Genomic DNA, 16,988 nt, shown 5'->3' on the forward strand with positions numbered 1-16,988 from the left:
GCCCTGGCAACCACCCAGTACACCTTAGTAACAACCCAGAACAAATGAATAGCCTCCTAGCAACACCTTGGCAATCCTCCAGAACACTCTAGTAACCAGCCACCTGCTTGTGATGTTCCTCATTTGTATGTCAATTTGGATAAAAGTGCTAAATGACTAAAAGTAATGTAACAAGTAAACCTTAGCAACCATCTTAGCAAATGCCTGCCACTAGGGGGATCTATCCGAAAACCTTAGCCGATAAAAAGAAACTGGCTAGATATATCAACCACTCTAACAATACTATTGTGCTTATTTATATTTGAATGTATGTGTAAAATATTTGTAATAAATTATTGTGCAAAAGAAGTCACAATGTTAAGGGTCAACCTGTACCACAATATATCATCTCAACATCAAATGTTATCAAATTATAATGAAATGCAGTATGTGCTGATGAGAGTTTGGTGTTGACGAGTCGTCAGGGAACTCGGAGTTTGCACTTTTAGGAGGGCGTAAAGTTACAGAGTGCTAAGGTGGTATTATTAGACACCAGTGCTCAGCCAAGCACACAGATTCCATGTCTGATCTGCCCTTCCTGCTCGATCCGCACAAGGGCGAAGCCCAAAGCATGCAAATATAGTCCATCTGATCAAATGAAGGCACGGCCATGCTGTTAAGCAATCATCTTTTTGGCTGCGTCTGATAAGTGGAGTCTGTACTCTCCAGATGGTGTGTGTGTGCGTGTGTGTATGTCTATGGATGCAACTCAGAGAGCCACAGGATGAGGTCAGTCTGGCCACACTGATCGGTCTTTCCTATGCTGCCAAGATCAGAATCCGCTCCCGAGAGAAGGAGCCCAGGACGCACAGTATGGGCTTGGAGCTCAGTCTGGAAAATAGTGCGCAAATGCTCAAGTTCCAACATTTCAGCAAAAAAGAAAAAGAGAGAGTGATGAAAGGGCGTACTTGTTGCCAAAATAGTATCGAATTTAAATAGATTCCTGGATTCTAAAACCTGTGCGATGTTTGGAATGGAACTAGAGCTGCACGATTCTGGATCAATTGAGAATCACGATTCTTTTGTTTCAAACTGAGCTCACGATTCTGAACAGACAACTAAACAAAATAACATGCAATTTACTAGAGGTTCTGACAAAATGTTAATTGCTGCAGTCTTTTTAAAATGTTTAATTAATCTGAATGAATTATTAAAGGGGTGGTTGATTTATGATGATTCACTTTTTTTAACTTTAGTTATTGTGTAATGTTTGCTGTTTGAACATAAGCAACATCTGCAAAGTTCTGATGCTCAAAGTTAAATGCATAGGGAGATATTTTTTTTTGTAAAGAAATCACACTTTAAGGACTACAACAAACGGCTGGTAGGGCTAGGGCATACAACAAGCTTATTCACGGGTCAGTGACATCTCAAACCCTAAAAGATGGCGAGGCCAAGAAGTTGTTGTAGTAGAGCACATTTAGGAGTCTGCTCAAGCGATCGCATCCGTCTTTTCACATTTATTGCAATACAGTACATAGCACAAATCCAATAGCATGTCATAAAAGCAAAATGATAATATAAGTTATAACCGTAATTAAACTAAACTATACCTGTTGTATCTTCATGCAGCATATATTCTCTGGCTCTGTAGGATCTTACAACAGTCCCCACATGAGTGATTTATAGATTATCATGACAGAATATGCTAATCAATGACTTGAAGATTGTTAACTCCACATCAGCTCCATAAATTTATCAACTAACCATTCAGAAACGTCCTGTTGTATTCTACATGTTGTCACTTCTTCTTGCGTCTCTCTATCTTTGTCCGACTCCGGTTTGAACATAAAAGGCTGACCTTTTCGGACCTTTTCAGTAGTAATCCGCGCTACTAACATGAGCTCTTGAAGCTCCACCCTCTTCTTGAAAGGGGGCCACACAAAAAAACGGTGCGTTTTTGCTTGCCTTCAAAAAGCAACAATTTTAACATGCTATAAGTAATAATCTGTGGGGTATTTTGAGCTAAAACTTCACATACACACTGGGGACATCAGAGACTTATTTTACATCGTAATAAGGGGCATTATAGGACCCCATAAAAAAAAAAAAGAATGATTCAACGTCTCACTCATTCCGGTGTGATTTTTATTTTTAATTATTTTTTTGTCAATGGTTTAACAGACACAGGGGAATCGTTGTCTTTTAGGAATGAGATTGCGACCTTTTAACGATTAACCGTGCAGCTCTAATGGAATACTAGCATACTTCAACTGTATACTGCCTACTCTTTTTAAAAAATAGTAAGTGAAATAGTATGCAGCAAGAAATGTTCTACCTGCTGCTAGATGCCATTGGTTTCAAAAAGCATCTTTGACGTCCATTCACAATTTTTTCTCACAGGCTACATAGAACTCGCAAGTACCTCATTACATGACAGTAGAGCAACTGCTTTTGAGAGGAATGGAATTGCATTCACCTGGACCACCTTGGTGAGCATAGTATACTGAACTTAGTAGGTCTTTACATAGGCCTTTGCAGTCCTAGTAGGTGTAGTATGTTATTCCAAACACTCCTGGTTCCTTATGGAACGTATAGAGCACATTGATGTTGTTCTTGATGATAAATTGATGAGTCCACCTCTAAGGTCATGCCCAGATCTGAGATCAGCTTGTGGCAGTGGAATAGCAGTAGATTATATGAGAGTCGGGAAGGGAGAGTGAGAGGAACACAGAAAAAGCAGGAGGGAATAAGACCCCTCAACAGGGCAATTCAATTAGTCTGCTTTTAGAGGAGCGAGGAAAAGAGGGAGATAGTGAGAAAATGTGATTAATCAAAGTGAGTCGCACTCATAAGAGCATCCACTGAAAGGTTTAATGCCTAACAAAATTTGAAAAACACAATTAAACTGAAGGCTATAAGCAATTGCAACTAATCAAGTGCTTTTTTGGCATCTCCTTTACATAAACTGAAAATGAGTGGGGCCTGGGGATGTCGAGCTCAAAAATGACACAAAAATACCATAATGGTGCCTTTAAAGTAGTCCATACACAAATAAATCTCTTATTTAAATTAGTTTAGGGTAATTGTAGTTATTAGCATCCTTTAAGAACAGTAGATGCTAACTTGTATGTAGATGTAAACTTGTATGCAAAAGTTAATTTTATTGTAGAAGTAGAAGTAAACTTGTATGTGCATGTAGAAATAGATGTAAATAGAAGTACAGTGCATCCGGAAAGTATTCACAGCGCTTCACTTTTTCCACATTTTATGTTACAGCCTTATTCCAAAATGGATTTAAATTAATTATTTTGTCCCTCAATTCTACAAACAATACCCCATAATGACAATGTGAAAGAAGTTTGTTTCTCTGTGGAGAGAGGAGAACCTTCCAGAAGAACAACCATCTCTGCTGCACTCCAACAATCAGGCCGATATGGTAGAGTGGCCAGACGGCGCATGGCAGCCCACCTGGAGTTTGCCAAAAGGCACCTGAAGGACTCTCAGACCATGAGAAACAAAATTCTCTGGTCTGGTGAAACAAAGATTAAACTCTTTGGCCTGAATGGCAAGCATCATGTCTGGAGGAAACAGGCACCGCTCATCACCTGGCCAATACCATCCCTACATTGAAGCATGGTGGTGGTGGCAGCATCATGCTGTGGGGATGTTTTTCAGCGGCAGGAACTGGGAGACTAGTCAGGATCGAGGGAAAGAGGAATGCAGCAATGTACAGAGACATCCTTGATGAAAACCTGCTCCAGAGCGCTCTGGACCTCAGACTTGGGCGAAGGTTCATCTTCCAACAGGAAAGTGACCCTAAGCACACAGCCAAGGTAACAAAGTAGTGGCTACGGTACAACTCTGTGAATGTCCTTGAGTGGCCCAGCCAGAGCCCAGACTTGAACCCGATTGAACATCTCTGGAGAGATCTAAAAATGGCTGTGCACTGATGCTCCACACCTGATGGAGCTTGAGAGGTCCTGCAAAGAAGAATGGGAGAAACTGCCCAAAAATAGGTGCCAGGCTTGTAGCATCATACTCAAAAAGACTTGAGGCTGTAATTGGTGCTTGTCATTATGGAGTATTATTTGTAGAATTGAGGGAAGAAATAATGAATTTAATCCATTTTGGAATAAGCCTGTAGCATAACAAAATGTGGAAAAAGCGCTGTGAATACTTTCCGGATGCACTGTACAGTTAAAAAAGTAGAAATAAAAATAAACTTGTATGTAAACGTGAACTTGAAGTAAACCTGAAGTAAACTTACAAGTAGAAGCAAACTTGTATGTAAAAGCAGATGTAAACTTGTACACATTCTTATAAGTTTATGTATACATACAAGTAAATTATTATGTACAAAAAGGTAATGTGTTTGTAAAACTAGAAGTTTTAACTTCTACATACAAGCTTTATTTTACTTGTACATCATTTTTGCTATGTTTACTTAAATTTGTAAAATGTGCAGAAGTTTACTTCTATTTCTACTTCTACAAGTTCACGTTACTACTTTTACATACAACTTTAATTCTACTGTAACATACAAGCGTGCTTCTATTTGTACATCATTTTACTTGTATGTGAATTTGTACAAGTTTACATCTGTGCACAAGTTTTCTTCTACACATTCATACAATTTTACTTTTACATACAAATTTATTTCTACTACTACGTGTTTATACATGTTTCTACTTGTGTAGACAAGTTTACTTTTGTTTTTACACACAAGTTAATTTCTACTTGTAAAAGTAGACTTATGTACAAACAGAAGCAAACTTGTATGTAAAATAGATGAACTATGAATAGATGAACATAGATGAATTACTTCTACTTTTACCAGTCCTTCCAGAAAAATATAGCTTTTTTTTGTGATTGTTGCGGGTTCTCATCTTGTTTTATTGAAAACCTTAATAAACACATGGCTCAAATTTACAAAACATTGAGTCAAACAAGTTCTGTAGCTTTACAAAAGGAATATGCTACAACTTCTGAAAAAATGAATAAATAACTTCCTGTTTTAAAGAGGTAGCTATACAAAACAGACATTTGAGTGCTTCCAATGCACAAAGTGCAAACTCTTAAAGGGTTCGTTCACCCAAAAATGAAAATTCTGTCATTAATGACTTCCCCTCATGTCGTTCGACACCCGTCAGACCTCCGTTCATCTTCAGAACACAAATGAAGATATTTTAGTTGAAATCCGATGGCTCAGAAAGGCCTCCATTGGCACAATGCACTGTACACTCTCAAGACCCATAAAAGGTACTAAAGACGTCGTTACAAAGTCCATCTCACTACAGTGGTTCTACAATAACTTTATGAAGCGACGAGAATAGTTTTTGTGCGCAAAAAAAACCTAAATAACGACTCATATAGTGATGACTGATTTCAAAACACGGCATCATGAAGCTTCGAAGCGTTATGAATCAGTGAGTCGGTTCAGCGGTTCGGAGCGTTATCAATCAGTGAGTCGATTCAGTGGTTCGGAGCGTTATGAATCAGTGAGTCGATTCAGTGGTTCGAAGCATTATGAATCAGTGAGTCGATTCATGATTCGGATCGCGTGTCAAACTGCTGAAATACGTGACTTTGGCGATCCAAACCGCTGAATCGACTCACTGATTCATAACGCTTCGAAGCTTCATGAGGCCGTGTTTTGAAATTGGTCAACACACCAGGAAACTGCTTTGCGCGGTCTTTTGCTGTTATTTTTGTTGGCAAATGGGAATTTGCATGCTTCATCATGGTTTCACCGATATCTATGGTTTCACCACAGGGTTTGCAGCTTTTCGATGACGTTCGCGTCGGGTAATTGCGTCACTTCAAAACATTCCCATGGCAATAGGGGGAAATGGCGGCTCTTGTGTGAAATAAACAAACATTTTTCAACTTTCTGCTAATATATATAACTTTTGCAACGAAAATGCGGGGATTATGAAATCATGCTAGCCCCACATATTTTGCACGTGGAAATAGGCAATTTATGCAGCGAAAGTGCGGCGTATTTGAAATATGCGGACTTTGGCTGATTATGCATTAAATCATGTGGTCGTATAATCGCGTTTTTCTGGAGGGACTGTTTTACATACAAGCTTGCTTCTATTTGTACATACGTTTACTTGTATGTAGAAACTTGTAAGAATGTGTAAAGTTTAGCAAGTTTACATCTGTTTTTACACATTGTAAAATTGCTACACATTCATACAACTTTACTTTTACATACAAAATTGTATTTCTTCATCTACATGTTTATACTTTTACTTCTAGTTTTTAGGTATACGTTTACTTTTGCTTGCATAGTTCACTTCTACTTGTAAAATTAGACATAAACTTGGAACAAACAGAAGCAAACGTGTATGTAAAAATAGATGAACATACAAGTTGACTTCAACTTTTACGTACGAGTAGAACTAGAAGTAAACTTGAATGTAGAAGTAAACTTGTTTTCGTGCCTGCCTGTGGTGTTGGCAAGTATGTGTAAAAATAGATTCCAGCTGTCTTGTGTTTTTGGTTTTGTAGTTCAGAAATGGTTCTCTTTTCTTCTCCTTCTCTCTCTTTCTGTCGCTGTATTTAATCTGTAGGTCTAACTGGCTGAAGCCGTGCTGCGGGAGGAGAGCAGCGCTCTGGCAGGTGTGTTTGCTGAGTGCTGGCTTCAACTGTTTCCTGGTGGCCTGTGTCATCTTGGTGGTGCTCTTACTGACTCTGGAACTGCTCATCGATACTAAGCTTCTACAATGTGAGTATTAGAAGGGGTTTGCGATCTCTTTAAAAGCCATTCTAGGCTCAGAATGAGGATTTACCATCTAGTAGTTAGCACACATGCTCTGATACGTCAAACATGGCCGCTTACTGTATAAGGGATTGGGATTTGGACTACACTGGTCATGCTGTTTTGATTCACTAGGAAGAAATAGCTCATTCATACAGGAATCAGACCACACTGGTTGAGCTCAATGTAATTTATTAGGGATTCCAAATACTGTGGTCACACTGTATGTGTAGATTTAATAAAAAAAGAACCGGCTCATAACAGACATTCGCTCAGGAATTGGACATCACTAGTTATGCTGTATATTGTTGATTCCCTAAAAAGAAAAAGCTCATGAGAGTAAATTTCAAAATACTCTGGTTTCACTGTTTTTGATTCCCTAAAGAGAAACAGCTTAAAGAATCCTGTGTATGGGATTTAGACCACACTGGTCGCACTGTACATTTTTGAGTAACTAGGAAGATATAGCTCATAAAAGTAATTAATTCAGGAATCAGACTACATTGTATGTTTTGATTCACTAAGTCTCAAAAGAGTCATAAGAGTTATTCATTTAGATTAGACTCACAACTATACATCTGCAATTGTTGATCTAATCTCCGCTGAGATTATTCTCAGTAAACACATTGTGAAGAGACATTTGCTTAGCTGCTATTTGCCTGGACATTTTCATTTCTCATAAGAGCCTATTGTAAATCCGAATGGAGATCCCCATTCATGCTATGGTGGAAAATCATGGCTCAGCGTGCAGATGAGTGCGCACTAAAGAGAGAAATGTGAGAGATGACAGAAGCATAAGTCAGCCTATATCTCTCTGTCTTCTCTGGCCTTTACAAAGTCCTGAAAGACAGATGGAGGGGGGAGACGGATGGGAGCGGAGAGAGAGAGCAGTGAAGGAGTGCAGGACAGCGACCGGCCGGCAAGATTAATGGAAGGAGGGATTGAGGGAGATGAATGGGCTGATGGACAGATCAGTGAACAGAGCAAACTAAGACATATGGGCCCGGAGAGCGGGCGGGTGATAACTGACTGCAGTAGATCTCTGCGCCGTAATGGAGCGGATAAATAGACAGATGCAGGACACGGATTGGGTGGAATATCAAATCACAAATGCCTAATGCTTTCAGTTCAGGCGGCTGCTATAATGCGACACGGATGCAGCACATGTAGGGAATTTAGCTTCCCACTCGAAAAGTCCCTGTAAGGAGGTGTTGTTTCATATGAGAATCTTTCTGAAGAATAAATGCCCCAATTTTTCCCCTAAGTAACACTATTATGTGAGGTACTAAAAGTACATCAATATTCTGGGAAATGTAATTACTGTAATTTAATTACTTTCCCCTTGAAAAAGTAAAGGAAGATTTTGCTCTCAATTTTTATGTATTTTAATTACAGTTCCTTCTGATATAATTGCATTAAATACTGGAGATTCTATAAAACAATTCTATATAAAACAATAGTGGATTTAACATCAAAATTTTACGTCTAATGTTAATATGTATGTTTTAATGTAACCTCCCATTAAATACTTTCGTCAGTTCAAGAATCATTTATGCAATTTTAAATGTTGAAAGAATTAAGTGCCGTTTTATGTCTATCCATGTATTGTTCCACTGGTTGAGGTAGATATGGGATTTAGTAAGTAATAAGTAACACAATACTTTTTAGAGAGGAAAAAATATGTTATTTGTAATATATTTTATCAAAATGTAACGTGCCGTCATTGAACAACTTTGATTCACTGAATTTGATTCATTTTTTTTATTTGAACATTGATTCATTGAAATATTTCATCCAAATGAACCAATTCACTAAAATGAATTGGACTTCTCGACACTAAATAAACATTAACATTTAAAAGTTTGGGGTCTGTGAGAATGTTTTTGAAAGATGTCTTATTCTCACCAAGCCTACATTTCTTTGATTTAAAAAAGAATTGTAAAACCAGCACTAATGTGAAATATTATTACAACTTAAAATAACTGTTTTTCTATTTGTATATATTTTATGATGCAATGTATTCCTGTGATCAAATCTGAATGTTCAGCATCATTACTCCAGTCTTCAGTGTCACATGATCCTTCAGAAATCATTGTAATATGATGGTTTGCTGCTTAAGAAACATTTATTATCAAGGTTGAAAACAGTTGATCTTTTTGTGGAAACCATAATACATTTTTGAAGAATAAAAGTTCAAAAGAATAGCATATCTTTTGCAATCATACTGATCCCAAACTTTTGAATGGTAGTGTACTTTGTTGAGTTGTTTATTTTGGGCTCATTACATTTAAAGTTTTTAATGGTTTTTTTTATATGTCTATGTGAGTCTCAAAAACACAGTTTGAAATTACTGGTGTGTCTGATGTCACAAACTACCTTGTAACCAATCATGTGAACGCATTGGCGGACTTAAGCATATCATTTAAAAGCAAACTACTAGCAGTGGAGTCTCAAGAGAAGCCAGGTTATCCTGGCATTTTTTTATGTTGACCTGAAAAATCAGACACATTTAGCAATATAGCCGGTGAATTATGTTTATGATGTACATGGTGTTATGATGAACTATATGCCTTTCGCCACTGACGTTCTGGGTTGTTCAAAGTGTTTCTGAGGATACTGATTATTAAAAGGCAGCTGTCTGACTCGTTTACTACAGTAAAGTTGAGTTTCTGAGCTGGTATGAGTGAGTGGAGGCGGGGATCATTTGCATATTCATGATCCGCGTGCACTAAATGAAGCCAGGGTGTAGAGTTGCAGTCATTTTGGTGATCAAAGATGAGTTTTAAGGGACACAATTAATGACTAAAACTGTATTTATCCTGAAGTGTGAGCGCAGAATCTCTTTGAATTGTGTCCACAGTTAATAATGCATTCCAGTTCGCCTGTATCATCCACTGGATCAGCCTGGTCATCCTGTCTGTCTTCTTCACTGAGGTGAGTGTAAATGTTTGTATGTGAAAAAAATCACACAGGATCTCGAAGACATTCTTCCGAGACTAAATTGTCTGAGCTATGCTATACAAATTAATTTTATGTATAACATACACTGCCCGGCCAAAAAATATCACTGTTTGGATTCCAACAGGCAAATGCTTAAGAGTCTATGATTGTAGTGATTGTTTCTAGCGTGTTATATGTTTGGCAACAGTTCTTCTAACCCTAAATGATGGAGTGTGTCGCTTTTCATTTCTTAAACAACCATGTAGGAAGACACATCAGTCACATTCCAGGATGACAATGTCAAGATTCATCAGCTCAAAGTGTGAAAGAATGGTTAGGAGGGAGCATGAAGAATCATTTCACCTCTGAGTCCAGAGCTTAAATTCATTGAGAGTCTTTGGGATGTGCTGGAGGAGACTTTACACAGTGCTGGACTCTTGCATTGACAATACAAGAAATTGATGTACCACAACATTGATTTCCATCAAGAAATGCATACATTTTTGGTGTATATAAAGAAATATAAAGGAATTTTTTCAGAAATTTCTGAGACTTAAATGAAAGGTAAACAAGCACTAAAAGAGCAACATCTCCGCAATAAAAGCTTTCCATGGATGTGAGTGTTTAGGGTCAGAGGCCACCAAAACAACTAAGATGCTGACTCTGAGCCAATCGTGATTTACAGAGAGCCACGAGGCCTACTAGAAAGAGCCTCTTTCACAATATCGATATATATTAAGTTGTTTTAAATTAATGGTTCAACATTGGGACGTATTGGGTGGAAGTATTTGATGTAAGGTCTCGTCTGAATGTTTATGCTGTAGGGGCGTCTTAATTGAACCCAAGAAAAAGCAGTTTCACATAGTGCTGTTACTGTACTTTAAATGTGTGTGTGTGTGTGTGTGTGTGTCCTGACACGTGCTGACTTCCATTGATTCCCATTTCTTCGGATCCAGTTGCATTTGTCTCTGGCTCTTTTAAAGCAGACTTGCATTTATTTCCTTCAACTTGCGTTTTACTCATCGATAAAGGCCAAGAGACAGGAAAGCCTTAAACATTCAGCTTCGCTCACATGTTTCCTCCTGAGGGAGAGGGAGTGAAGTAGGGGATAGAAAAGGCTAAAAAGACTACCGTGTGCCACCTGAGTCAGCAGTCACTAAAACACAACCGTCTCCTTCGAGTGCTTCGATGAGATCTCGGCAGCTTGGGAGTTTATGAATACATATTGCAGGTCACTGATAAATTATGAGCTGCGTTCTGAGACGAGATGAAAGGGAAAAAAAATGATTCGGGTTGGAAATGGGTTTTGTGCAGGCGCCGGGGTTATTTCACCACCAAATGGAGGTGAATTCTGTTGCCGCCACATCTCGATATCACTTAAATTTTGAATTACCCAACGTACACATTTTCCCTGCAAGCTCATTATTTACGTTTGCTGTTCGGGGGTCGCTGGAAAAGGAATGTTTGCCTGGGTTTTTTTCAAGGCCTCTCTCTTATCTTTCACAAAAAATGGCCTGTTGTTCTTTAGTGGATGATTTCCCAGAATGCAATGTGTTGAACTATCCGAAATCTGTTCACTGATTTTCATTAATCTGTTTCTTTTCTGTTTCTTTCCATCTGTGGCTCTTTTCCACTTACATGTGTCTCTCTCTTCCTCTCCCAGACTGTCTTTAGGATTGTGGTGCTCGGGATATGGGATTATATAGAGAACAAAGTTGAGGTAAGCTCCCCGGGGTCCCATTAGTACAGGGGGGACACAGAGGGAAGAGGCGAGCCCTTGAAACTTAATGAAGAATGAGTCTCTCTCTGGCGCAGTGACGCGCTCTCAATGTCACATTGTTGCCTGAGTAGAAGAGGATCCATTGATCCAGCTGCACTGTGATTGGCTATTCAGTTCTATTGACACTGCCTATTCATTTACATTTGACATTTTTTGTCATATCTGCCTGATATGAAGTAAAAAAATATAAATATGGTGTGTATACGTATATATGTAAATGTTTTTATAAAATATTTACTGGTTATTTGTAAGGTGCATACACTCAGACATGGATACCAAAAACTGTCTTTTGTAATATAGAAAAATATATAAAATACAAAAACACTTTTTATATTTATACATGTATATATACAGGCATAACATTATGACAGATGAAGTGAATAACACTGATTATCTCTTCATCACGGCACATGTTAGTGGGTGGGATATATTAGGCAGCAAGTGAACATTTTGTCCTCAAAGTTGATGTGTTAGAAGCAAGAAAAATGGGCAAGCGTAAGGATTTGAGCGAGTTTGACAAGGGACAAATTGTGACGGCTAGACGACTGGGTCAGAGCATCTCCAAAACTGCAGCTCTTGTGGGGTGTTCCCGGTCTGCAGTGGTTAGTATCTATCAAAAGTGTTCCAAGGAAGGAACAGCGGTGAACCGGTGACAGGGTCATGGGCGGCCAAGGCTCATTGATGCATGTGGGGAGCGAAAATTGGCCCGTGTGGTCCGATCAAACAGATGAGCTACTGTAGCTCAAATTGCTCCAGAAGTTAATGCTGGTTCTGATAGAACGGTGTCAGAATACACAGTGCATCACAGTTTGTTGTGTATGGGGCTGCATAGCCGCAGACCTGTCAGGGCGCCCATGCTGACCCCTGTCCACCGCTGAAAGTGCCAACAGTGGGCACATGAGCATCAGAACTGGACCAAGGAATATTGCGCCCTGCCACAAAAGAAAAAATGGTTCAGGAAGGGTTTGAGGATCACGAGTTTGAGGTGTTGACTTGGCCTCCAAATTCCCCAGATCTCAATCCAATTGAGCATCTGTGGGATGTGCTGAACAAACAAGTCCGATCCATGGAGGCCCCACCTTGCAACTTAAAGGATCTGCTGCTAACATCTTGGTGCCAGATACCACAGCACACCTTCAGGGGTCTAGTGGAGTCCGTGTCTCGATGGGTCAGGGCTGTTTTGGCAGCAAAAGGGGGACCGACACAATATTAAGTCATAATGCTATGCCTGATCGGTGTGTGTGTGTGTGTATATATATATATATATATATATATATATATATATATATATATATATATATATATATATATATATATATATATATATATATATATATATATATATATATATATATATATATATATATATATATATATATATATATATACACACAAATAATAATATGATAATAGTATGATCGTGTGTGTGTGTGTGTGTGTGTGTGTGTGTGTTGTGTTTTTTGTCAGGTATTTGACGGTGCTGTGATAGTACTCTCTCTGGCCCCAATGGTGGCCTCCACGGTGGCTAACGGCCCCAGCAGCCCCTGGGACGCCATCAGCCTCATCATCACCCTCCGCATCTGGAGAGTCAAGAGGATCATTGACGGTAAGCTGCTTTATGACAACACACCATTCACATCTTTCTTGACACTATGAAGTATTAAAAATAAATTTGTTTTTACTTTACCGAATTTAAATACATTTGACCCTTTTAAACACTGAAAGAAACCCTTAAAGAAAGCGCTAGCATTACCCAATTCAACTGATTAATTTTACTAGCTGTAGTCCTGTCCGGCCCAATGAGTCTGAGTTATGATAGACGCCTCACACACGCTGCTACTGCCAGTGTTGGTCTAATTAAAATTCAGATTGATTCAGAGTCTTTTGTTGTTGCTGAGAGGAGCATGATGTCCACAATGTCTCAGCACAGGTTCTGTTTATGCAAGTGTATTCATGATCGATGGCTGGGGCAGGTCACACTCATTCTCACTAAACATCACTGAGCTGTTGAGTGCAGCGCCATCTCCAACACACATCTCTACCAGCGCTGAGATCCAGTCACATCTCATAGATGCTGCTCTGACTGAGTTAGGGTTTCATATGAAAGTCATGGTAATTGAAAGTAGTGAAATGACTTAAACTGAAATAAAAATGAAAGGTACATTTTAAATCTACTTTGACTAATTTGACGTCAACGCAGACCATACGAGGGCAAACTTGCTTTGATATTTTTTTCTAAATTACAGTTTACATCTAAAATGCTTTGTGCCCAGTTATCTTGTGTATTCTGCATGTCCGTTTGCCCATATATTTTCCATCTTCTTCGTGGATGGTTATGTGCAAGCAATGAGAATTACATAGTTTCATGTGTGTGTGTTCATGCACCTCAAGATGAGAGAGAGAGTGCACTGTCGGCAAAAAAAGGAAAAAAAGCAAAGACTGCTGTCGTTACACTTTACATAGTGGTCATACAAATACAGTTATGCAATCTGAACACTGAGAAATTAAGAAATTAAAGCTTGATATTTGACACAGACCGATTAACATTCATGAGCTCAAGGCTCACGGCGAGTCTGATCCAGTTTTACGCCACCCTGTGGTTGTACCATGATATATTCACAGCAGGACATAAAAACACCAGTGCGCAGTTTGTTTTACTGAGGTTTAGTTGCTGAAATGTAATTTAATATTTTTATTTTACTCACCCTCGTGTGGTTCCAAACCTGTAAGACTTTTGTTCATCTTCAAAATGCAAATGAAGATTTTTTTGTATGAAATTGAGAGATTTCTGTCCCTCAATTGACAGTCCACGCAACTTCCACTTTGTCACCTCAAAAAGTTCATAAAGATATGGTAAAATTAATCCATAAGAATCGAGTGGTTTAGTCCAAATTTTCTGAAGAGCTGCGTAACACGAGAACGAACCTCATTGGTTCTCGCAGAAGCTCAAACGTGCTGCGTAACATGTCGAGCGAAAATGCTTGAGCTTCCGTTTACCACAACTGATGTGTGAGTTGATAAATGTTTATATGTGAATAAAAGCCTAAATTAAATCTGTTCATCATGTAAAGCAATCAAGTCTCTTCAGAGAACTTGGACTAAACCACTCAATTCATATGGATTAGTTTTACAATATGAACTTTTTGAAGGGACAAAGTGGTAGTGGCGTAGCTGTCAATGGAGGGACAGTGTTTTTTAAAGATGAACAAAAGTCTAACAGGTTTGGAACGACATGAGGGTGAGTAATTAATGACAAGTTTTTCATTTTTGGGTGAACTAACCCTTTACACTCTCATAAAAAATGTGCAAAAAATATTTTCAATCTTAAAAGGTGCATATTAGTATCTTCGAGTAGCCATATGTACCTTAAGGTACCTATGATCCTTTTAGGGGTAAAAAAAGGTAGGGTAATGGGTTGTCCCACCCTTGTGCTAGTAAACATATAATTAGACAAGAGAGATGTTATTTTGATTAAAGGACACATCAATTTTATAAAAAATAATGTGTATGAATAAATCTTTTATAATAAATAATGCAATATTAGAATTAAGTATTCAATATTAGAAATACAAGTATTGTTGATTTCATGGTGACTTTAGAATAATATATAAAAATCCTGAGACGTATGAAGAATATTGAGGGACTGAGTAACACATTGCCATGCAGCAAAGCATGCTGGGAGTTCTTTCGGCAGATGGTACCAGTGGGAGAAGAGTTTAATTGATATGAGAAGCGAGTGGATGGTAAGAGGGGTCATGTGGATATGGCTTTATTAAGAGCCAGCAGCACCTGATAGAAAGCCTTTGGCCCTCTCAGCACAATTCCAGCCAAGCCAAAGAAGTCGATGTCGGATGAACGCTAATGTCAATTCATGAAAAATCAGGCAAAAATTGTCTCTTAGCTGATTTAGCATTTCCAGAAAACAATTAGCTGCCCATTATGTGTTAAACCTGTTAACATTTGATCACACTGCAAAAAACGCTTTTCTTATTTAGTAATTTGTCTTGTTTTCAGTCTAAATATTAAAACAGTCTTAAATAAAGATGCATTTACTAGATGAATAAAATGACATAAGATATTTTTTGTTTTTCTGGAAAATAAAATCAAAATGAAGTACGTTTTTACTTAAAACAAGCTAAACTATCTGCCAATGGGGTAAGAAAAAGAATCTTGTTTCTGATTGAATTCTTGTTTCTGTCCCAAACTGATTATTTTTCTTACCCCAGTGATTTTTCAACATTACACTTACAATAATGTATTGTGGTACAGTGATGATATCAGATTGTAATACCATGGTACTTGCCATACTTACATTTACCATGGTAAATACCATGGTACTCTGAGGTACTTCCCAGGAATGCAAAGTTTTGATCATTTTTATTATGGTACTTTAAAATTATTCAAGCAATATCATGGAACTATACTATCTATACTACCATACATTTGTGGTCTTTAAGATTAAAAAGAAAAAGCAAAAAGAAATGAATACTTGTATGCATTAAATTGATCAAAGTGGCAGTAAAGACATTTTAATGTTGCAAAAGATTTCTGTTTCAAATAAATGTTGTTCTTTTCAACTTTCTATTCATCAAAGAATCCTTAAAAAATGCATCATAGTTTCCACAAAAATATTTAGCTGTTTTTAAACGTGGAAAATATTCAGAAATGTTTCTTGAGCATCAAATCATATCAGAATGATTTCTGAAGGATCATGTGACACTAAACTCTGGAGTAATTATGCTGAAAATTCAGCTTTGATCACAGGAATAAATTATATTTTCAAATATTTTCAAATAGAAAAGTTATTTTAAATTGTAATAAAATTTCACAATATTATTGTTTTACTGTATTTTTGATTTTAAAAAATGCAGCCTTAGAGAGACTTTCAATAACATTAAAAAAATCGTACTGACCCCAGACCTTTGAGTGATAGTTTAAGAATGTACATAAGCCCTGTTAATATCATGGTTCGGTTTTGTTAGTGTTTGCTTAGAAAGGAGTTGAGCATTTCAGGGGACCTACCAAAGAAAAGCACATTACTTTGCTCTTTTCTCTTCTGTAGCGTACGTGCTGCAGGTGAAGGTGGAGATGGAGCTGGAGATACAGCAGTACGAGAAGACCAAAGCTGTGAGAGAGGAACAGCTGGAGAGACTCACACAGATCTGTCAGGAACAGGCCGTGAGTGATGATCAACTAATGCTTCCTGTTCTGCCCTGCACTCCTCTCTGACCAAAATAACACAAAAAGCATGTGTATTAGGCCAGTGACACTTACTTTGGCAGTAGCATTAAGGATGCAGCTAGATTTTTAACTATCCCTACCATTATTAAAGCCAGACTGTTAACGGATGCACAGGTTCTCATGTACATATGACCTGTGTTCCTGTATTAAAGGTTTTTCTTGCCAGTACTACAAACACTTACAGTACATATACTGCCTACTTCACTAGTTCTTTAGGTCTTTCTTATCTTAGGCCCTGGTATTAAGATGCGTTTTGGTCGATCACAAGTGGACGACTCT

At 38.0% G+C, this 16,988-nt stretch overlaps 1 protein-coding gene across 1 annotated transcript in view; it reads left to right on the forward strand.

The window, feature by feature from the left end:
• Nucleotides 1-16,988, forward strand: part of tmem266 (transmembrane protein 266) — a 95,648-nt gene that overhangs the window by 62,135 nt on the left and 16,525 nt on the right. The window contains exons 4-8 of the mRNA XM_079810374.1: nt 6,561-6,715; nt 9,609-9,682; nt 11,352-11,408; nt 12,936-13,074; nt 16,531-16,646. Coding sequence (XP_079666500.1) covers nt 6,561-6,715; nt 9,609-9,682; nt 11,352-11,408; nt 12,936-13,074; nt 16,531-16,646 — 541 coding nt within the window. The remainder of the gene's footprint in view (nt 1-6,560; nt 6,716-9,608; nt 9,683-11,351; nt 11,409-12,935; nt 13,075-16,530; nt 16,647-16,988) is intronic.

The sequence above is a fragment of the Gobio gobio genome, assembly GCF_949357685.1.
Source record: "Gobio gobio genome assembly, chromosome: 25".
Taxonomy (NCBI): Eukaryota; Metazoa; Chordata; class Actinopteri; order Cypriniformes; family Gobionidae; genus Gobio; species Gobio gobio.